The sequence below is a fragment of the Narcine bancroftii genome, chromosome 3 (assembly GCF_036971445.1).
Source record: "Narcine bancroftii isolate sNarBan1 chromosome 3, sNarBan1.hap1, whole genome shotgun sequence".
In the NCBI taxonomy this organism is placed as follows: Eukaryota; Metazoa; Chordata; class Chondrichthyes; order Torpediniformes; family Narcinidae; genus Narcine; species Narcine bancroftii.
The window spans coordinates 157411984-157435548 of record NC_091471.1 but is presented as its reverse complement, the minus strand read 5'-3'; the positions used below and the strand labels follow the sequence as shown (position 1 = coordinate 157435548).

Genomic DNA, 23565 nt, shown 5'->3' with positions numbered 1-23565 from the left:
ATTGCTGTTTTTGTGGATTTAAAAATATGGGAGTTCATTGGAATAGGTTACAGGAAAAATTGGGGGAAATTGGATTGCTCTGTAAGTTTGTAGAAACTTAATGGGCTAAGTGGTAAGGAAATCAGGAAACAGACTGCAAGTTGCAAACAAAGAATTTTCTCCAAGATGTCATTTGTTTATAATTGTTTGTTGTGGTTTGATAAATGCTTTGAGTCTATTGATTTAGCATGTCTGTTGCATAATCTGTTTCACATTTATGATCCATTTTGTATCAGTTAATGTTTTTCTTCTCTTTCATGTAAAATTCAGCAGATGGATCTGAAGGTAACATTTTAATTACTATTACATGGCTCTGCTTCAAATAAGTTTTCAAATGGAGAATTGTTCATATTGAACCACCTTGAATACTTATCAACTAGATGCATTTTTTCTTTTTAAAAGGTGAGAATGTATCGTTTTACACCAAGAAACAGTTAATTACCATTATGAAGATATTGCTTTAAATTAGCATGTGCCACAAGGACAACTCTTTTTAAACATACCTGACTTTTGAAAGGCTGATCAAGTAACAAATTTGTCATTTCTAGAAACTACATTGAGCCAGGGTCTGTTGAGAATTTAGCCTTTATTTAATTGTGTGGCGATTACCAGCTTTTAAGTGGCTTATTTTTGAATTTGATCCCAAGGTGTTCAATGAATGTTTTGTAGAGAAGTTGAGTATAACATTTTATTTTAGGTTTGAGTAATTACAACCCAAAAATGATCAACAATAGAATACTTGCAAAGAGGGATTTTAAACTTTTTGTTTCAATATTTTTTTCCATAAATATATATAGTAAACTCTCCAATATCAAAGTGTGTGTGTATTTATTTGGTGTATATATAGTGTGTGTGTGTGTGTGTGTGTGTGTGTGTGTGTGTATATATATGTATAGATATGTGTGTTTATATATGTGTGTTTATATGTATATATGTGTATATGTATTCCTGATAATACGTGATTAGAATATGGCAAGAAATAAATGTGTAATTTCATCGATGCAAGGATCGACAACGAGATAGACAACAGACTCGCCAAGGCAAATAGCGCCTTTGGAAGACTACACAAAAGAGTCTGGAAAAACAACCAACTGAAAAACCTCACAAAGATAAGCGTATATAGAGCCGTTGTCATACCCACACTCCTGTTCGGCTCCGAATCATGGGTCCTCGACCGGCATCACCTACGGCTCCTAGAACGCTTCCACCAGCGTTGTCTCCGCTCCATCCTCAACATTCATTGTAGCAACTTCATCTCCAACATCAAAGTACTCGAGATGGCAGAGGCCGACAGCATCGAATCCACGCTGCTGAAGATCCAACTGCGCTGGGTAGGTCACGTCTCCAGAATGGAGGACCATCGCCTTCCCAAGATCATGTTATATGGCGAGCTCTCCACTGGCCACCGAGACAGAGGTGCACCAAAGAAGAGGTACAAGGACTGCCTAAAGAAATCTCTTGGTGCCTGCCACATTGACCACCACCAGTGGGCTGATATCGCCTCAAACCATGCATCTTGGCGCCTCACAGTTCGGCAGGCAGCAACCTCCTTTGAAGAAGCCCACAGAGCCCACATCACTGACAAAAGACAAAGGAGGCAAAACCCAACACCCAACCCCAACCAACCAATTTTCCCTTGCAACTGCTGCAGCCGTGTCTGCCTGTCCTGCATCAGACTTGTCAGCCACAAACGAGCCTGCAGCTGACGTGGACATTACCCCTCCATAAATCTTCGTCCGCAAAGCCAAGCCAAAGAAAGAAAAGAGATATATATGTGTGTGTATATGTGTGTGTGTGTATGCGTGTGTATGTGTGTATATGCATGTGTGTATGTATGAATGAATGTAAAAGGGTCCCCTCCCTTTTCACAATATAAATCCGCACACTGCCAGAGCTCACATTTATATTGTCCATAAAAAAAATTGCTAATGGGGAAGTCACTTGCATTTATACTATAGCAGCATCTATTATTGTCCTTTTTATTATTGTAGTTATAATTATGATTGGGCCCCTATATGATCCAAACATGTCTGCCATATCTTAATAAATATGCCATATTTGTTCTTTCAGTTGTAATTTTTTTCCATAGGTCTAACTATTCATCTCAGCAGTCCATCTTGCTATATGTAGAGGGGAGTCAGATTTCCAAGTAATTGCAATACATTTCTTAGCCACTGCTAAGGATATTTTAACAAATTAAATTTGGAATTGACTTAGTTTATTGGTTATTTCAATGAAGTTGCCTAAAGGGTAAAGCTCCAGGTCGTCCGTGAAGGCCACCTCTGTAATTCTTGTTAATATTTCAATAATATCCTGCCTGAAAGGTCTCACACACGATCACGTAGCATGTAAAAACATTCCTATTTCTGTCCCACATCTAAAACACATTTCTGATATTTCAGATTTTGATTTATGCAACTTTTGTGCTGTGAGGTATAATTCATGTAGGAAATATTTCACTAATGTGTATCTTGCATTTATAATTGATGACATGCTATTCAAATACCAATCAGACTAACATCTTTCCATTATTGCAACACCTAGATCCAACTCCCATCTTTTTTTATTTCTGCCAACCTGGTTTTGCATTTTCATTCTGAGAGCATAATACATCTTAGTATTGAATTTAGATGTGTTCCCCAGCAAAATCATTTGTTCCATTTCACTCATTTCAAGTGGGGTCAAATTTGGCCCCCATCTTTCTCTTTGGAATGATCTTAGCTGAGGAAAATAAAAGAAAGTCCCATTAGCTACTCTGTTTATTTCTGAATTATTCAAAAGACATGCTCCACATAAGTCATCAATATATCTTATTCCATGAATTCAATATTTTGTTACCCAGATTCATCGACAGCAACACATTTTTACGTAATGGTCCTCTTAAAGATGTACCTGCTTTTTTTTCCCATTACACATTTATTTCTTGCCATATTCTAATCACGTATTAAGATAGGGTTATCCCTATTTGTTGTTATTAACTTGACATTGCACTTGTAAATAAAGCCCTTTGCTGTCTTCTCTTTTATTGAATATAATCCCATTCAGATCGAAGGGGAGGGGACTGTCTTCTTCAAAGAAGAATGATAAAAATCTTGCTTGTGCCGATAAATAATACTTAAAGTTTGGAAGCCTTAATCCTCTCAGTTTATAATCCCATGTTAGCTTATCCAATGAAATTCTCAGCACTTTGTTATTTGATAGGAATTGCCTTATGTAATTATTTAATAATTTAAATTAATTTTTAGGTAGTGCAATAGGCAACAATTGAAAAAGATACTGCAATCTTGGCATCACTTTCATTTTAATATAATTTACTCTTCCCACAAAAGTAATTGGCTGGTTTTTCCAATTATGTAAATCTTTCTCTTTTTTTAAGAGGAGTGGAATTAAATTTATACCTGTAAATTATCTGTCATTATTCTGAAATATTTAATTGTATGTCTTCCATTTAAATCTACTATCTTTTTGATACCTTTCATAATCAAAATTCTTCAATGGCATTATCTCAATCTTGTCCATATTTATTTTATAACCTGATACTCTTCCATATTTTTCTAATATTGTTAGTAATTTTTTCAAGGATTCAGCTGGGTCAGACATATATAATAGCACATTATCAGCAAATAAGCTAATTTTATGTTCTTCCTGTCCACCTTTTTTTGAATATTTTATTTGTTTTTTTTCTAAACTTATACATAGTGACATTTTAAATATACAGTATATTAAACTTTATCTCACAAATGCAACAAAAACAAGACAGTTCCTCCCTCCCATACATACAGATTTGTTCACCGTCAGTATATAGAGTACAGTTGTGAATCTATGTTTTTATATAATATTTACTTTTATACCCTTGTTCCTTTTATTACTGTATCTGGGCCCCTATGTGGTCCAGGTATGGCTGTTAGACCTTTCCAAAAGTTTCATATTTATTCTTTAAGTTGTATGTGATTTTTTTTTTAATCATAGGTATATCCAGCTGTTCATTTCCGTAGTCCATCATGCTATAAGTAGAGGGGAGTCGGACTTCCAAATGATCGTGATACATTTTTTCCACTACTGCCACTGCTATTTTTATAAATGAGATTTGATATTTGGTCAATTTGCTGCTTATTTCCATGAAATTGCCTAATAGATATAGTTCTGGGTCGCCTGTGCTTCCTGTTCAACTTTGAAACCCTTAATATCTGGATCTCTCCTTATAATCTCTGCCAGTGGCTTGATAGCTTGGATAAAAAGCGCTGGGGACAGAGGACACCCCTGTCTATTTGATCTACTCAAGGGAAAAACCGCTGACATCTGATCATTGATCATTTTGGCTTGTGGTTTATGATAAAGAGTTCTTAAAACATTTATAAATTTTTTGCCTATACAAAATTTTCCCCATATTTTAATAGGAAAGACCATTCTAATTGGTTAAATGCTTTTTCTGCATCTAGGGAGATAGTTATACCTGGATTCAACCTTGATTTTTGCCTTATGTATAATATTAAATAGTCTACCCAGACTATTTGAAGAGTGTCTTCCTTTAACAAATCCCACCTGGTCTGTATGTATTAATTTTGATAGATATTGTCCAAATCTATTAGCTGGTGCCTTTGCTAATGCTGAGTTTTATAATCAGCATTCAGAAGTGTTATGAAGAAGTTTTTAATGGGTCTCTACATTTCTTTGGTTGCACTGTAATTATAGCAGTTGAGAAAGATTCTGGGAGGGTCTGGGTCTCCACCGCCCAGTCCAATATGTTTATCATAAGAGGCATCAATAAATCTTTAAATTGTCTCTAGAGAACTCGGGAGGAAACCAATCTTCCCCCAGAGATTTGTTCGCTTGTAAAGTACCCAAAGCTTTCTCAATTTTTTCTCTTGTGAAAGGGCATCAAAATCAACTCATTTTCTCTTAATTTTGGAAGTGGAACATTTGTTAAAAAAGCTTCCATCTCATTTTCAGGTCCTAATAGTTCTGATTTATATAGTTTCATATAATATTTATCTAAAATATTATTTTTAAAATTATATGTTATAATATTGGCCTCTGTGTTTATTGCATTTTTCATTCAAGATGACTCCTCTGATTTTACCTGCCAAGATAAAACTTTATGCACCTGTTCTCCTAACTCATAATTTTTTTTGGTTGTTAATTTAGTTTTTTCCATTCTATACATTTGTAATGTATTATATTTTAGTTTTTTCTTCTCTAATAATCTATATTTTTCCTGTAACCCTGTTCTCTGATATTCTTTTACCAATTTTGTTCTTTCTCTAAACCATCCAACTCTGTAGCATATTCTCTCAATTTTTTGTATGAAATAATTTGTCCTCTTAGATCAGCTTTAAGTGCATCCCATAATAAAAATATCTCATCAGTAGAAGAAAGATTAGTTTCACAAAATAATTCTGTCTATATCTTTATGTAGTCAACAGTTGTATCATTGAGACACCATCTATGCACACTTTCTTGTTTTTTCATTATTGTAATAAAGTTAATAGCAAATGATCTCATTAGTCTTGCCAAATATTGTTTTTACCAATTTACTTTTCAACTGGGCAGACATTAAAAACAAATCAATTCTTATTTGTGAGTCATGTACCCTTGAGGAGAACGAATAGTCTCTTTTTACAGGGTTAAGTTGCTTCCGTATATCAATCATATTTAAATCCTTCATAAATGATAGTGTTGTTTTTGCAGCTTTTGCCATTGTTACTGTTCTGGCTGACTTATCCAATATTGGATCTAGACAGAAATTGAAATCTCCATCCAGTATATTTTGTCTTCCCTCTGCTGTTTTCAAAAAGATAACATTCAGAAAGGCTTCATCATCATAATTTGGGGCATAAATATTCATAGAAGTCCATTATTCTGCATAAATTTTACCATGTGCCATTACAAATCTTCTAGCTTGGGCAATGTTTCTTCTATTATTGTTGGTATATTTTTATTAATTAAAATCATTACTCCTCTTGCTTTTGAGTCAAATGAAGACAATATTACTTGTCTCACCCATCCTTTAATTTAGCATGTTCCAATTTGATAAGGTGTGTTTCTTGTAGAAAGATTATATCTGTCTTTTTTTTTGGTGTGCGAAGACCCGCTTCCTTTACACCAGCCTGTTTATCCCATTAACATGAAGATTAATAAATTTTAACATTCGATCCATATTGATTTTTAAACAAATATTGTTTAACAATAAAACCTTTTTGATTGTTTAAATAATATCTTTCCCCTTTAAAAAACACAGAATGTCTCTGCCCTGACGGTGACGTAAACAGGAAACCACGAAAGCTTGAGGAATCCTTCAAGGAAGAAGAATCCCTCCCTTTAGCGCCATCTTTCATAGATACTCCTCTCCATGTTGCCTATACCTGCTATACACCTCTCTCTTTTTCCATACCAGATCCCCAATATCCCTCAAAAGCCAAAGTTCTCTATGCTTGCTAACCTGCCTTTAATCCTGACAGGAACATACAAACTCTGCACTCTCAAAATTTCACCTTACCTCCATTTACCTCACACGTCCTTGCCAGAAAACAACTTATCGCAATCTCTGCATTATCGATCTTTTCTCATTTCCTTAAATTTAGCCTTACTCCAATTTAGAATCTTAAACCGAGGCAAAGACCTATCCTTCTCCATAATTAATGAAATTAATGGCATTATGATCATTGGACCCAAAATGTTCCTCTACACATACCTCTGTCATCTGTCCTGCCTCATCCCCTAATAGGAGATCCAGTATTGCATCCTGTCTCATTAGTACCTCCATATATTGGTTTAGAAAACTTTCTTGAACATCTAAAGCCAACGCCTTGCAGATTGTACCTCGCATCTGCGTACGAGAAGTAATTTACAATTACCAATTGACCCTCACACGTTTGGACATTCCCACAGACCCTCACACTTTTAAAACTCTTGAATGTGGGAAGAAATTTGTGCAGTTTCAAAAAGCATGTGCAAAATCCACAAATTGAGCCTAAGTTGCTAGAGCTGTGGTGCAGTAACTCTAAACTGGTGGATAATACAGAAAGCATGCTCTCTGCTTTTCTAGCCATTTTAATTACCTATCTTGTTGTCCTTCAAGGGTCCCTCTTCTCCACCTTACTCAATGACCTCTCCAAATGCACTATGTACACTTTGTACATTTTGTATTTGTCATTTTCTGCCCACGTCATCAGATGATTCACATCTTCCTGTGTAGATTTTGACCTTGCTGACAATCACACATCTGATTTTCGTATCATTTGAAACCCTCTTTATCACACCTCCAAGAATACTAAATCATCTACTGCCAGTAGCCTTCCAGTCACAAAAACACCCACTAAACATTTTGCTTCCTGCCACTTGAGCCAATTTTGGATCCAATGTTATTCTTCAACCAATTCCAATATAAATTGGAGAAGGAAAAAAGTTGCTTTCAATTTCTGTTCTTGCTGTACTGTTTATGTCAAGTTAAACAAACCTTTACTGCAGTGGGAAAGGCTCAAAAAACTTGTGTCAAATCATTATCTTGATTTTTGAAACCAAGATGCATCAAAATTGACTCTTGCCCCTGATCATAGGGTTTAACAGAATCTGAGGTAGCAGGATGGCAAAGTTCAGCTTTGGACATGTCTATTTTCTTAACATACAGGAAAGAATTCTGCAGTCGTTTGAGGAGGTTTTCATAACTGTAACTGATCTTTGGTTCTCCAAACAGTGGTTTCCAAAGCTTGTATGCAGCACTTTTTGGGGAAATTTTAAGGTTCAATAATCTATTGATGGAATTGTGGAAAGGTTGTGGATGATACAAAGATAGGTGAACTCTGGTCAGTGTTGAGGAAGTAGGGAGTGTGCAGAGGGATTTGGACAGGTAGGGAGAACGGGCAAAGAAGTGGTAGATGGAATACAGCAGAGGGAAGTGTAAGGTCATGTACTTTGATGGTTAGAGTCTGAAAGTGGATGACACTGAATTGAGTGGTGGAAGGATGTGGAGACTCTTCAGAGAGATATAATAAAAGCCCTAAATTCCAGACTGCTGGATAAAATCTGGATTTTCAGATTCTTGGGCAGTCCTTTTAAAATTTAAGGAGAATAAAGAGATGAACAGGTAAATTTTGATAGTTTATTAACAAAACATTTTCTCATATATAAAATACAAAGTACAAAAATAAATTATTTATGAATTTCTGCGACTTCTGTGCATCTGTGGTGCTTACACATACTTTCACTCACACAAAAGCCCGCTAAATTTAAAAAGTCTGAGATGTCTGGATTCTGGATTTCTGGCATCTGGATTTTTGGACTTTTATTGTACAAGGAGGTGAAATGAGAGGGCCAGGTTGTGAAGATGGTGTATATTGTTGGTAAATTTGAGGTTATCCACTTTAGTGGGGGGGGGGGAAATAGATCAGATGATTTAAATAGTGAAAGATTCCAGCATGTTGTTGCACAGTGGGACTCGGGAGTTCTTGTGTAGCAAAAGGTTGGTTTGCAGGTGCAGTGGGTAATCAAAAAGGGAAATGGAATGTTGTCCTTCTTTGCTTGATGCATTGAATTTAAGAGCATGGAGGTTCTGCTGCAACTGTACAAATTACTGGTGAGGCTGTAGCTGGAGAATTCCATGCAGCTCTCTCCTGACTTGAGAAAGAATTTACAGGCAGAGCAAAGAAGATTCACAAAATTGAGTGGATTAAACTATAAGGAGAGATTATGTTGTCTGGGATTGTAGGCTCAAGTGTTAGGTGAGTGAACTTAGGGTGGAGATGAGGAACTTTTTTCAAGAAAATTGTGAATCTGTGGAATTGTATACTTAAGACAGTTTTTTTGCATGGTAATGCATTTAAAGATTATAGGGAAAAGGAAGGTAGGTGGAGCTGATTGAATAGTGGAACCAAATTGGACCAAATGGTTAACCCCTGTTCCTCTTTCTTGTGTTTAAAGACCATATAGCCAATGCCCCCTGCTCTACCCTCATCAGTTCTCTTGGTGACCTCATTTAAAGAAAAACTCTTCAAATTTGTGAGACAAATGAGCAATACAGTTAGTGTAGTGATTAGTGCAATGTAGTTTCTGAGTTCTCTCTGTGTCTGCGTGGGTTTCCTACCACCATTCAAAAAGTACCAGGAGCGAAAGTCAATTGGGTGGCACGGGCTCATGGGCTGAAAGGGCCTGTTACTGTGCTGTATATTTAAACTAAAATATGATTTTCCACGTGTTGAGTATCCTAAATTAGTCCATGCCTTTCTAAATGCATGTGAATCTAGTCTCAGAATCTTCTCCTATAACTACCCAGAGTTGACATTAAGCTCCCTGGCTGCCGTACATTTCTTAAATAAAGGAACTGAATCTTCCAGTCTTCATGCTTGTGGCTCATGATGATACAAATGTTGCTGCCAGGATACCCAAAATTAGTTCCCTAGTTCTGGGATACACTTGGTCTGGCTCAGATAGTTAGTCTTTCTGCATTTTGAGACATTCATGTCCTCGTCTTCCATCTGGACTCTTCCCTGAGTTCCTTAGCATCTATGTCTTTCTCTACAGTAAATACAGACGAGAAATGTTCATTTTAGACTTTGCACATGTCCTGTGACTCCTCATTACAAATAACTACATTGATCCTGAAAGGACTTATTTTCTCCAATGCCACCCCTTTCCTCTTGATATACTTGTGGAAGCTCTTAACTTTTGCAGATAAAATAAGAAAGAATCCTATTTCCTACCCTTTTTTTTTGCCCTCTCGGTTTTTCTATCAGAGATTCACTTGATTTCACCTGCCTGTACCTGCCTTCTATTTCTTGACTAGAGCCTCAATGTCTCGTCATCCAGAGCTACTTGCTCCTGTCAGCTTTTCCCTTTACTCACAGGAACATGCTGTCATGGAGCTCTCACTATTTCAGTTTCAAAATCATTGTCCCATGTATTCACCATGTCAGTTGACTTGCAAAAGCAACAGCGTTATAAGTATTGAACATTATTATCTGCTTAACAGTTTTGTCTCAGTATTCCAGTGGTTGTGCATATGAATTCCAGCTTGCGAATTACGCTACAAGGTGCATGCCCCCTATCTTGGAATTATATTTTTGTTGCTTCATTGTTTGTTAAAATTTAGATTAACCTAACAGCGTTATAGGAGCATCTTCATAAGATGTTGATTTTCACAACTTTCTCAGGGATAGCAACCTGACATTGGTCTTGCTATTATCCTGTTTATGAATAGGAAAGTAGATTTGTGCACTTGGTTTTAATTTTGCTCTCTTCCCATGTCCTTATTTGCTTTTTTTTTAGAGGAGAATATTCAGAAGTCCAGTTCTGATGATCTTCCAATACAGTTCACAGAGGTTTTTATCAAGCACCAGGAAAATCTAACATTGCTGTTCACATTTTTGGAGGTGAGTTTTTGGCTCCCTTCATGTGCAGTTATAAAACTAAATGAAGCTAAAAATTTCATAAGTTTGCAATATTGTCTTGCTGAAATAAGTAAGATCAACATTTTCCCTTCATGAAGTTGGTACTGCTGGTGTAAGATATTTTAATGAACTGCTCTATTTGTGTAAATATATCAAATTATAAGCTTCATATTTTTATGGTGTAGCAGAGAAGAGAACAATGAGAGTGTAATCCTGCTGAATGTGATGTATGTGATCATTGGCTGACCTTAAAATAAGAAATAAAAGAAAATAGTCTGGATGATCCATTAAATATGGAGACTGATGGGGTGGAAGATGAGAGCAAGAGGAACCCTATCGATTGTTCCAGCAGTTTGGGTGAAAGCATGTTTGGAAAATAAAGCATGTACCATGTATTTTGGAGTACGTCGACCCTCATTTGTCAGCCTAATTTTAAGGGTTCTCTGGTATATCTGGCGTAGAAGTCGACCCCCATTTTTCAGGCTGTCCAGGGCTCCCAGAAACAACTCAGTTTTTTAAAAACACCCCAATTGCAAATAACAAAGCAAGTAAGTAAAAAAAATAAATAAATTTCAGCCTATCAGACAGCAACAGCACGGAGCTGGTGTGGTGACATTGTGCTTCAGGCCGGAGCAGAAACCTCAGGCTACCAGACAGGAATGGCAACAGTGAACTCCGGGACCCAGATAGGAGTGGTTATTGCGGCGCCCAGTGGTGGGGAGGTACTTTCAGCATCGACTTGTAAGCCAAATTGACGCCAATTTGGTTTTTTTTCAGTGAATTTAAGGTCTCAAAATTATCTCTGGCATACAAGTCGACCCCCTCCCTTTTTTTTGAGTATTTTTTCAGGGTTTCATAACTTGACTGATGCGCTGAAATATACAGTAGTTGAAAGCTGTAGGAGAGGTCAAGAGAAAAAGGAGGACAAATATGGAAGCCAAGGCTTTTGACAAAGCCCTGTATGGTAGGCTGGCCCAGAAAAGTTAGGGGACTTGAGATCACAGGTATTTTGGCAAGCTGGTTGGAAATTGACTTGATGATTGGAGGCAGAAAGTAAGGTTGAAAAATATAAAAGAAAATTAAGTTATTCTTGCTGTTAACCTTAAAGTGCATATTTGATTTTTCCCTCACCAATTCATTGCCTGCTATCTTCTAGGAGGTTGTGCTACAACTGAACAGGGGGCTGTAGTTCTGGGTTCCTGACTTGAGAAGGAATAAATGCTGGCTTTAAGGGTAGTGTAGGGAGGTGCACCAGGTTGATTCTTGAGATGATGGGGTTAGCTAATGAGGCCTGAGACAATACTCACTGGAGTTTCAAAGGATGAGGGGCAATCTTAGAGTCATGACATTATGTAAGAAATGGATAAGATGTAAGCAAAGAGGTTGTTTTTACTGGCATGTGAGATGAGAACCGGGGAACAAAGCCTCAAGATTCAGGGAGTACATTTATGACCCATATAAAGGGGAACCGCTTCTCCCAGAAAATAGGTGCTGTCTCATTTGGGATATTATTTTGAATAATAGAAGAATTCCAGGTTGTGTGAACAGACTGATAAGTGAAGCTGAGTTCACAGGCATATCTCAGCAGTGATCTTTTGAATTGTGAAGCAGACTCGACAGGCCAGATGACCTTCTCCTGCTCCAAATTCTAATGTGTTCTATTTTCCCTTTACCTCCCTTGCTTTCCACTTCCCTCCACCCTAACCCTGGAGTTCCTCCCAAACATCACAATATGATGATTGCCTCTGACATTTGATCAGCAAACCACTGGAGCACCTTGCTCAGTTTAGTTCCTTGACACTTTACTTTGCTGAATCTACTTAATCATTGACAATATGATATTGGTGCATTTTGTCACGTGAAACCCACCCTTTCATTTCAGGAGTTTGATTTTCATGTGCGCTGGCCTGCTGTGAAACTTCTAACTGCACTTTTAAAAAATGCTGGGCCACAAGTTCAACAGATTATTCTTGCCAGTCCAATGGGTAAGAAAGTGATTTTTTTTTCAATTATGCATAAGATTTAAAAAAAATGATAAAAAGTGCAACAAGTTTCAAACCAAGCTAATGTTAAACTTGGACAAAGCAAAGTGCTTTTAACTTTCTAATCCATATCAGGTTCATAATTGATCTCTCAGATTTGAAATTAAGTTTTGGATATATTCAAAGCAAAAATAATGCTGGAGGCTAGAAGCAATGACAAGAAGTGCAAGTGAAAAAAAAATTCAGAAAACCAGGGAGTATCTATGGGGAGAGAGAGAGAGAGAGAGAGAGAGAGAAAAGACAAGCTTGGCAGTCAATACTCATTTATTAGAACAGGAAATATGAGAAAGCAAGTGTGTTTAAAATTGCTGGTGGGCTATGTGGAGAGAGTAAAGGAAACGAGAGTTTGCCTCTATAAAGATATAGAGGCAGAGATAGGGTACATGATCATTTTGTTCCCCTCTGGAAGGAGTGCCATAAACAATAGAGAATAAGTTAGAGGAAGGAGTTTTAAAGGGGATCTGAGCAGAAGGTTTTTGACACAGAATGGATGGTATTTGGAATTCACTGCTGGAAGAGGAGGTAATGGAATTACAGTTGTAAATTTCAAGGAACATTAGACTTAACAAGACAATGTAAAGAATGATATAATCTTAATGTGGCCATATCAAATTAGAATTGGTATAACTGAGAAATACAAGGGATATGGGGTATTTGGATTTTAGAAGGCCTTTGGAGTCTTACATAAGGTTAATGAGCAAAAATGAAAACACATAGGATTGAAAATTTATAGACTGAAAACTGCAAATATGGAAATTTGGAAGTCTTGATAATCAGGAAGTTTGAACTTTCGAACACATTGCTGCTGTGGATATTTGCTGATTTTAAAATGTTTAATTGAATGTTAATCATACAGCTGTGTCCAAGATGATGGATTTGCTTGCAGACACCAGGGAAGTGATTCGCAATGATGTAAGTGTATTCTTCTCAAAGCTGGTAAAGAATTAACTTTACTAATGCAACCCACTGAAATATGTTTTAGAATAACTACCTGCACGCTTAAATAGTGTTTAGTACAACACTGTTACAGAGCCAGTGACCCAGCTTCGAATCTGGCGCTGTCTGTAAGGAGTTTGTATTTCTCCATGTCTGCGAGAGTTTCCTCCGGGAGCTTTGGTTCCGCCCTTCAAAACGTATGAGGGTGGTAGGTCAATTGAAGTATTTGGGGCAGCACGGGCTCATGGACTGGAAGTGCCTGTTACTGTGCTGTATGTCTAAAAACAAAAAAAATTCTATGAAGGTGATAGACTTGTATTAAATGTTATTTGGGATGTTGGAGGGTGATTGAGACAACACAGAAAGCAAGCTTGGTCAGTTATGTTTCTACCCATAGATTCCAGTGGAATCTTGGTTAGTACCAGTTGGCTGAGAAGGGGGTGGAGTTTATGAATGGAGAAGTGAATTGTGGAGTTGTACTGGGTGCTGATGAGGCCAATCTGGAATGCTGCATGCAGTTCTGGTCCTCGTACCTATAGTGGCATTCCAAAGGAAAGTCATCAACCTAATTACTGGTTGCCCGATAATGAGAGACTGGACTGTTGAGTTGGTGTTCCTTGGGAGTTTAGATGAATTAGTGACCTTATTCAAACTTATAATAAACTAAGGTGAAGTGATGAAGTCAGGGTTGACAGGATAGGTGCTGAGATGTTTCCATTAGTCATGAAAACTGATGTGTGTCAAAACTACTTTTCTCTGTCAGGGTAGAGAAGCTTTGGAATTCTCTGCCCTGATGAAAGAGGCCAGATTATTAGATATATTGAAGGTAGAGATAGATAATTATTTGTAAGTTGTTAAGAGTTATGGGTTTAGGGAATTGGGAGAGAATGGAAGCTGCTATTGGCATGGATCAGCCCTGAACACAAAATGTGAGTGGGAGGGCGGGATTCTATTATTGTGGTGTGATAAATCAGAAAATGTAATATTACACAAAATTTCCTTTAGTCTGCCATGAGGAAGACAAAGAGACACCATTAATATTGCCCAGCATCCTTTACAGGAAGAGAAAGAGAAGCAAAAGAGAGTCTCTTCAAATAAGCCTTCAATCTTTGCAGCTACACAGATTGGCAATCTATCTATTGTCAATGTGAACTCTAGATCCAAACCTTTGATGCCATCTGGAATCCTTCAGTTCTCACACTTCTTGAATCCTGGTTCCAATACCTAGTTCCCATGAATCAGTCTCCAGCAGCCCACAGCCTTCATGGGCCCTTCGACCACAAGTCGCCTGCAGCCTCTGTGGGTCTGTCAGTTGGTCAGCCCCTTGCTGGTCCACTGCCAAAGTCACCTTCTCTGTCTGGTCATCTCCTATGCTTCTTCTCAGTGGGGGTGTTTCTCTAAGTTTCTGTGGTCTGGTGCTCCCCCAGAGTTTGCGACTCCTTGAGGCTGCTGCCAGCACAGGTGCTGCTATCTTGGGCACAGACCCCTGTGTTTGTATGATTTTAATTAAAAACCGGCTCCTTTAACAGGCCGTTTAAAGCCTGTGTGGAGCGGTTGGCTTTAGGACCAGGCAATTTGACTCTGCGGAGGAGCACTGTGTCTCTGCTTCCTGCACTCCTAGGTCCCTGGTATTAGAGGTAGTGCTGTCATTACAATAGCTATTACAGCATTGCCTTTCTTTTTATTGAGGGACAGATTGACTGCATCCTGCTTTTTTTTTGTTGTCTTGTTTATCTCTGTCCTGAGGGAACAGTATTTATCAGATATTGCTGAAATAGTTTGTAATTAGACTTTGAATCTCATGGTGAAACAATAGTATTTTTGGCCACACTTTGGGTTGCACAGTAACAGGAAGTCAAATTGAGGGTCTTTGAACTAATTCCATATATTTCTTAAACTTGAAGTAAATTGTAGATTTTGACAATACCATCATATTTCAGGCTTTTATTTTCAAAATAATTGTCCATTTTTGTATCAGTTAGTTCAGTTCTATTTGTATGTCTCTTCGACTTGGCAAACTGTTTGCTTTCTAACCACTTGGCAGGTATTGCATGCTTTTCAGACTGGTTGCTACCTTACTTTGGTTACATGTGATTTGGAATAATCAGTGGCATGAAGCACAAACTTTATAAAGTTCCGTATTCATAATTCGTGCATTTTTAAACGCATTGCTTCCTGGAGAGTTGTTTCTTTGCTCTTTTATTGTCGCTCTAACCCTTGTGCCTAACAGATGTGGCTCAGAAATATTTCCATTGATTTTTGTTTCTTCTTTGCAAACTAATCAGTGTCCCTGTGTGGAAAAAGAAGCCTATGACTTGAGATATTATTACTGAATTGTGTTTCAAATTTGTTCAAAAATAGTAAAAAAACTATATCAATCAATATTGCTACATTCTGACCTGACCTTTTCCCCTCCACAAAGCAAGTATTGTTACTTGTGTTGTGCACAACTGATGCTGCTGATATAACTGGGAGGAAGATAATAGAAGAATCCAACAAGTTGATGCTTATCTTTCTCTTTTTAGGGGCTTTTGCTATTGCAACAAATTACAAAAGGGAATGCAGCCATTCAGAAGATTGTTGCATTTGATAATGCCTTTGAACGACTGCTGGATATCATCACTGAAGAAGGAATGAGCGATGGAGGTATTTTTTAAACAGACTCAGTCAGTCAATAAGCACTGTTTTTGTTTGAAACCTTTTTTGTTTCTTTGTTGCATCGTTATATATTATAGGGACTCAGTTGGCCTGTGATTTTTACATTTAAGAAAAAAGATTGATGTCATCTTCATAGTTTCATGTTCAGTTTGACATCCAGTTGGAACTAGAGCTGCAAGTTCAAGATCATCATTCTTCTTTGGCTTGGCTTCGGACGAAGGTTTATGGAGGGGTAAAGTCCACGTCAGCTGCAGGCTCGTTTGTGGCTGACAAGTCCGATGCGGGACAGGCAGACACGGTTGCAGCGGTTGCAAGGGAAAATTGGTTGGTTGGGGTTGGGTGTTGGGTTTTTTCTCCTTTGTCTTTTGACATAATAATCTGACTGTAAATATCATTAGATGCAACAACATTTATCTGGGCCACTGTGTACACATACACACAATGCAAAGCACATAATACTTGCATGTATACATAAAGATAAAATATAAAATAAATTTATATATATTTTGTGATAATTTACTCCTTCATCAATGACGCAGCCTCCAGGAAGAAGCTATTGCCCAGCCTGACAGTCCTGATTTTGATTCTTCTGTCACTCCTTCCTGATAGTTGTAGGTCAAAGATACTGTGTGATGGATGCTAAGGTTCCTTAATCATTCTTTGAGCTCTTTTTAAGAAACGGTCCCATGGTGAATGTCGTCGATAAGAGAAAAGGGACACCCCAGTGATCTTGGCTGTTTTAATGATCCTCTGCATTAATTTCCGATCGGTTGCTTTGCAGTTACTGTATCACAGAATGATGCAGCCAGAAAGTACGGTCTCTATTATGCTCCTGTAACATGTTAAGATAGCGACTGGTTGCCTTGCCCTTCTTGGCCTGCTTAAGAAGTGTAGGTGCTTGACTGACTAATGAGTTGTTGTGGGTCCAAGATTGGTTATCTCTTGTATACACTCAAAGAACTCAAAGAATTTTGTGCTCCTTCCCCCCCAACCCCCCCCCCCCCCGCCATAATGGAGCCATTGATGTGTATTGGTCAATATTTTTTATAGAATTGCTACGACACATTTAATGTCAGATCACTTGATAAACAAGCAAATAACCAAGCATGCAGACAAGTTTTTTTAAAAATGGTGCCCACTAAGTGAGAGCTTTAGCTAATCTTTCACAAATTATCTGAACAGTGGTGTTGCAAAACATCAGAAGTAGATGTAGAAATGTTTGTGAAGACCTTTTTTTTCAGGCAAATAATGCTAAAGAGCCTTTTTCAATTCTGAGATTTTAGTTGTATACAGTAGAACCCCATTATAACACAATGGTTTGGGTGCAAAAAATTGAATCGCGAAAAATTGGGGTTACGCTAAATCGGAGTTTCATAAATCATTCTAGTTAAAGTTGAAATTAAAACAAATTAATTTTTAGTAAAACAACTGTCCCTGCTCCCTGCAGCAGCCCAACGCCCAAGTGTTATATCTGGATTTGCGTTAAATTGAGTCGCGTTATAACGGGGTTCCACTGTACATTGTACATGTACATTTAGTCTTGCTGCAGCTGAGCAAGCACCTGTACTTTGTAGTTGTTTTTCTTTCTTATTTTAAATATATTTAAATGAAATAAAAGGAGACAATAAATATGAAAAAATGATATTCACAGTTATGCTAGTGCAGACAGTCCTTTACTGGTGTCAGAGCAGTTCCTGATTAATATAACAAGGGCCTGATAGCTGTTGGAAAGAGACAGTTCTTGAATATAGAGGTGCTGGTTTTCAGACTTCTGTGTCTTATGTCCAAAGGTAGTCGTGAGAAGAAATTGTGACTGGGTTGATGGGAGTCCTTTAAGGATGTCTGATGGAGGTCAGAGCCTATGATGGAACTGTCTGTTTGATACATCAGAGCAATTTGATCTTTTGCACCAAAGAAAATGCAAGTAAATGAGGAATTGGTGATGATTTCCTAATTCCTGTTCAAAGCAAAAGTCGAGCATAACCTAGAATTTATTACTGAGTTGAGACGAATCAGGCTTTTAAAGAATAGTTCTTGTGACTTTTTGAAGTGACAGAATAGTTGGGTAATTGTATTTTCAGTGACTTGCTTCAGACAATGTAAAATGAGGCAGATTGCTATGGAGTAGAAAGAGTTGGTAATAAACTTGAAGGAAGCATGGACTGCATATGTTTGGGCTACGTGAAGGTTTTTCTTACCATTCACCACAGTGATTGGAACTTGGAATTTATTTGTTTTGGCATGTGTACTGAAGTACATAATAAGCAATTTATTTGGCATGCTATCATGCCAATCCAACTTGTAGCACGTAGTACAATAATAACAAATAACAACCTTGTAGGGAGAGTGTTACAGTATTCAATCAGCATAAAGTATCAAGAAAAATAGTTATAAAGGACAGTATAAGCCAATGAACATTTACCAGTCTCAGGTCCATTCAAGACTAAAAAACAAACAGGGTTTTAGTTCATTTGGGTGTAATTGGGAAGGACAGGCTCGTAGGCTGAAAGAGCTTGTTACCATGTCTAAATTTGTTTTAAAAATGACGGCAGAAAATTTAAATTTGGAGATTTGAGTTCTCGGGCATGTACATCTTCTGCTTGACAGAATTGTTGATGCAATTGTGAAAGATTGATGCTGTAAAGGATGTAGAGAGTGGAAATATGCAAGGCTACAGGTCCAGTAAAATTCAGATAATAGTTGAAATGATACATTGTCATTTCAGGTTAGAGGCAGCAAATATTTTGAAGGAGGTGGAGTTGTAAGTTGTTGTAGTAATATCTAGGTTATGAAAGACAACAAGGATTCATTAAAAATGAAAGGAGACTAACCGAGTCATTAACTTTGCAATGCAGTTTTCAAATACTAAAGCATGAATTCCAGATTGGTCTTGCACAAAGGGTTTCTTTTGTGATGAGAATGAAATTTGCATCATATTATAGAATGGGCAAAGTCAATGCGTGAGGTGGAATGACCTAGCAAGCGTCATGAAGATGGAAAGTATGAGGATTGTATAAATTGCAAAAGTTTTTTACTGCATCTTTTCATTATTTTAACAAGGGTTTGTAAAACACTCCCTGTAATTTTATTAATTTCCAAAATGCATACTTTTGCATTATTCTTGCTAGCGGTATCCACTCTCCGTTGGATATGAACATTTTGAACATTAAACTCTGCTAATTAAAATCACTTGTAGAAATGGTGCACATCAAAAATCTTTGGTTTTTGCCAAAAATATTTGTATAACGATAATTGTAGAGCTGCTGCAAGCAACTTAGTGATTTATTTTGTAACACCAAGCACCCATTCAAGTTCAGCGTCAAACATAAAAGGAAATCTGTAACTCAATTGTCTCATTCCCATAAATGTGAAGAGTATAAATGCTCGGACATTTTATACTTAATGATAAGGTTAATCGTTTTCCATGTATTGTGGTTTAAGGTATTGTGGTTGAAGATTGTCTTTTGCTGCTCCTTAACTTAATGAAGAACAACAGTTCAAATCAGAACTTTTTCAAAGAGAGTTCATACATCCAGCGGATGAAACCTTGGTTTGAAGTTGCTGAAGAGAATTCCAGTTGGTCTGCACAGAAGGTGACAAATCTTCATTTGATGCTGCAGGTATGATTTATTGGAAGTGATAATTGGAACAATTCCATACAGCAGAAATTACCATCCTCTAGTATTCGTGTTCACCTCTGGGCCAAGCAGCTACTTTTTGATGATAGTCACTCTTTCTTCTTTGGGGAAATGTAACTCTTTTAGTATTCAACAAGGTGTCTGAAATATTAATGCCACACGTAAAGTATTTTCATAACTGAAGCATAAATATTGACCAAAAGACTAGTGTAAATTTAGCAAAACTTGAAAAGGCTTTTTATACAAATTTCAGTTTAACCTCAGGACACTAAATCACCAAACGATGACCCTTTGGTGAGATTATTTCATAATGATTTGGCACACGCTTAGTGATGCCTGAAACTGTTGCATCTATTTACAATGTAATTTGGAGGACAATGTTTCTCCACTAGTAGTTGGAAATTTTATCCATCTACCGATAATATTTTTCAGAATTTCTGACCCTATTCCACTGAAACAAATGAGTTGATACAGAAGCCCTGGAACACATTTTTCAAGATATATTTATGGAAATCTTGGAAATGTTGAATATTTAATCTGATAAATTCAGTGGTACATTATTGAATTTGGTCATTCTTATGTCACTTTTCTAATTATCTGGACTTTGGCAATAATCCATTTTTCTGCAATTCCAAAGTCTGAATTGATATGACCATTAACTTATTACTATTCATCCCAATTTCTCATGGGATTTTGTGTAATTTATTGTGCTGTGTGGCACAGTCCCTAGTGTAGCTCCATAGATTATCAGAGTACTTTTTTTTAGTGAATTATCACTGGGGATAAACTGTAATTCCATGTTAATTTTCCCCCCCACTGACTTTCAAATTTCAACCTAAATCAAGTTGTCCTTTAATTTTTCCAACATGTACACAGTAAAACTTTTTAACTGGTGTGATTTTTATGCATTTGTAAATCAAAAAGTATTGGAAACTTTGGCTTTCCAAAAATAAATTTCTTTGAAGCAATGCTTTTTTTAAAAAAAATCTTGCTGATAGTTAAACAGAGCCAACTTTGCAATTATTGCTGATTTTTTTAAATGGTTCTGATAATTCTGTTTATAATTTGATCTGATTTTTATAAACTTAATGGGAAGAGGCTTTTTGATCTGTTACGTACCCAGAAGACCCCAAAACCCAGCAGCAATAGATATTCACCAAGACAAATAGTCACTTAAACAAAAGTTGCTTTTAATTATATTAAAGCATGAAAACCTGATCAAACTTTAATTTATCACTATTAACTTAACTAACCTAACTTAGTCCCCTTCTAACTCTAAGCCCATGTATATGCAAGTTCAGAAAAGTTCTTTGATTCACAGTCCAATTTCATTTCTCAATCCTCCAAGTTCTCTGGTTGCAGGCAATTATTATACTATGCACAGAATTTAACATTGATGAAGTTCACCAGGCTTTGGTGCTTAAAAGGCAAATGGTTACCACTCAGGAAGGTTCTTGACAGTTTTCAGAGAGAGATTTGTTATTCCTGGGCATAAGCTGATCCCTTTTAATCAGCCACGTCAGAGTCTTGCCAAATAAACTTTCCCCATTAGGGTTTTCAAGATGATAACCTCTTTCTTTCAGGTCACCACAGAGTTCATTTTTGTTTCTTTTTATTCCAAGTGAAACATTAGGGAGCCAGTCCTCTCCTCTTGCATGAACCACAAGGGCTTTGACCAGGCTGAACTAAGAACTTACAACCTGTCTTCCAAATGGGGGTTATCCACAAGCTTTCCAGCTTGTCCTGTTCCAGTCCCAGCTGCTACTGTTGACTTTAGCACTGCAGAACAGATCTGTCTCTCTCTCTGAGAGAAAAAAAACTGTTCAACTCTCTCTGCTTGCAAAAACCACACGACCCTCTTAGAGCAGCAAGCTGCACTCCCAGACAGCCTGCGGCACTAAACTACTCCTCCGATCTCTTTCATCTGTTGCTTTTCAAAACAACAATCCATTAGTGAAGTCTCTTGGGCACTCCACAAAGTTTTTGCAAAGGCCCTCAGGAGCCACCTTGTCTGTCTGGCTTGAGCAGAGCTCCAGTATTTTAAATGAGATCTGTTTTGAAGTGTTTGTATGTGACCTACACTAAAAAACCTGCCGCAATTTATCTCCCCAAAACATATCTATATACAATACAAACGCAATATAATCTGTCACAGATTAAGTACTCTAATTGTCATTGATGGATGGTCCAAGAACACTTTTTGATTTGTCTTGTATTTGTCCTCAATATAGCATCAATTTTTCTAGCCATTTTTCCTTTGTGATTTGCTCTGCTTTACTTGTTGCTGCAATTAAGCTGGGCAACAATTTTTTTCAAAAGGTTTGCTTCTTGAGAGAAAAAAATTGTGGATTATGATAGACAACTTAAAACTGAACAAAGATAATTTCAGATTTGATGTATCATGAAGAAAATTGGAAAAACATTAAATTAACTTGTATTGAATTTAGCATGTTTAATTGCATAATGACGCTGATACATTGCAGAAGTTCAATTGACCTAAAAATGTTTTGCTGCCGATTTTCATTAGTACTCAGCATTTGATGCCTCCCATCTCAGTGTCCAACAATATTCAGCCACCATTGGATTCCAGTTGCCCTGATCCACTTTTCCGTGGTTGCAATATCCTGGTGAAACCTTTCACCGTGTTTGTCACTGACTGCATCAAGATGAGCAGGGAAGAAGTCCAAGTGTCATTGCAGAAATGAATTATCAATATTTTTCACTTCATGGTTTTGTATGTTTGAAGTAGACTTAAAATATGACAGAGAATCATCAAAATGTGTTGTATCTTTAAAAAAAGGTACGTGATAGGAAAATGTGAAGGCAATTTTCATGATCAGCAGCCAAAAATCCATAAACTATTCCAAAAATGTTCAGAGGGCAAAATATTCATTGTCCAATGTTATCAACAAAATTGTTTTAGTATTATTAGAATATTACAAGCAGAATGTGCTTGTAATATGATATGCTGACCCCCAAGTATTGGTAATTTGAGCAGGCAGTTATTGAAACGCTGATATTGTTTTTTCCCTTTGGTACATGGCAATGTTTTATTAGATTAAAGAGAAACAAATATTTTCTTGTGTGGATTATAATCATTAAATGCCTCTAGCTTCTGATCACATTCTGATTAATTTCATTAGAAGTGATGCTTATTTCTGATGTTTCGTTCAGTTTTGTCGTCATTCTTTCCATGCAGTTATTGTTTAAAACTCTTTGTGATCTTGTGTCCTGGATGTTTGAAATAATATTAAAGAGAAACTAAATTTGAACCCTTGGAATTGCTTCAGGCCATTCAGATTTGCAGTTAATCATATCAGTTAACAAAGCATGCCATCTAATATCCTTCCTGGACTTCTTTCCTAGGAGCATTTGGAATATGCATCATAATTTTCAACATAGTCTACAGGGACCTAAAAGGAAAAGAACAGAACACCTAAAAGATGAAAAGCTTGAAGCAGTGAAGCTCCAGAGACTTTGGAGCAGTTGTACAGAAATCATTTAAGATATTATGGACAAACTGAGAATGATAAAAAGGGTTAATTGGAATGCTGAAGTGGTATACAAGAGAAAAGTTATCTCACATAACATGAAGCTTTGGTTGGAGTACACCTGGAGTATTGTGAGGAGTATTTGGCTGTCATGTTGTAGGAAGGATGTGCTTGTATTTGACAAAGTACAGTCGAGCTTGCATAAAATAGTGAAGGGATAATGTAGAAACTTGAATTACATTTCAAGAATTTGGAAGGTGTGATTGTTTCTCAAGATAAGTGGAAAAAGAGAAACTTCTTGTGGGTTGAGGAATCTGGAAATTATAAATCATCTAAATTTGCAGAGGTCCTCGTAGAAGTGAGTTAAGATGCATATACG

The 23565-nt window shown here is 37.0% G+C and overlaps 1 protein-coding gene across 8 annotated transcripts in view; it reads left to right on the top strand.

The window, feature by feature from the left end:
* Positions 1–23565, top strand: part of uso1 (USO1 vesicle transport factor) — a 138373-nt gene that overhangs the window by 43449 nt on the left and 71359 nt on the right. For 5 of the 8 annotated variants that reach the window (XM_069925529.1, XM_069925524.1, XM_069925526.1 and 2 more), the window contains 6 exons: positions 310–324; positions 10300–10403; positions 12304–12406; positions 13320–13375; positions 15925–16045; positions 19499–19677. In XM_069925529.1, the coding sequence (XP_069781630.1) occupies positions 310–324; positions 10300–10403; positions 12304–12406; positions 13320–13375; positions 15925–16045; positions 19499–19677 (578 nt within the window). Of the gene's footprint in view, positions 1–309; positions 325–351; positions 442–10299; positions 10404–12303; positions 12407–13319; positions 13376–15924; positions 16046–19498; positions 19678–23565 lie in introns of those variants that run through there. The other 3 variants (XM_069925525.1, XM_069925528.1, XM_069925530.1) reach the window with 2 other exon arrangements.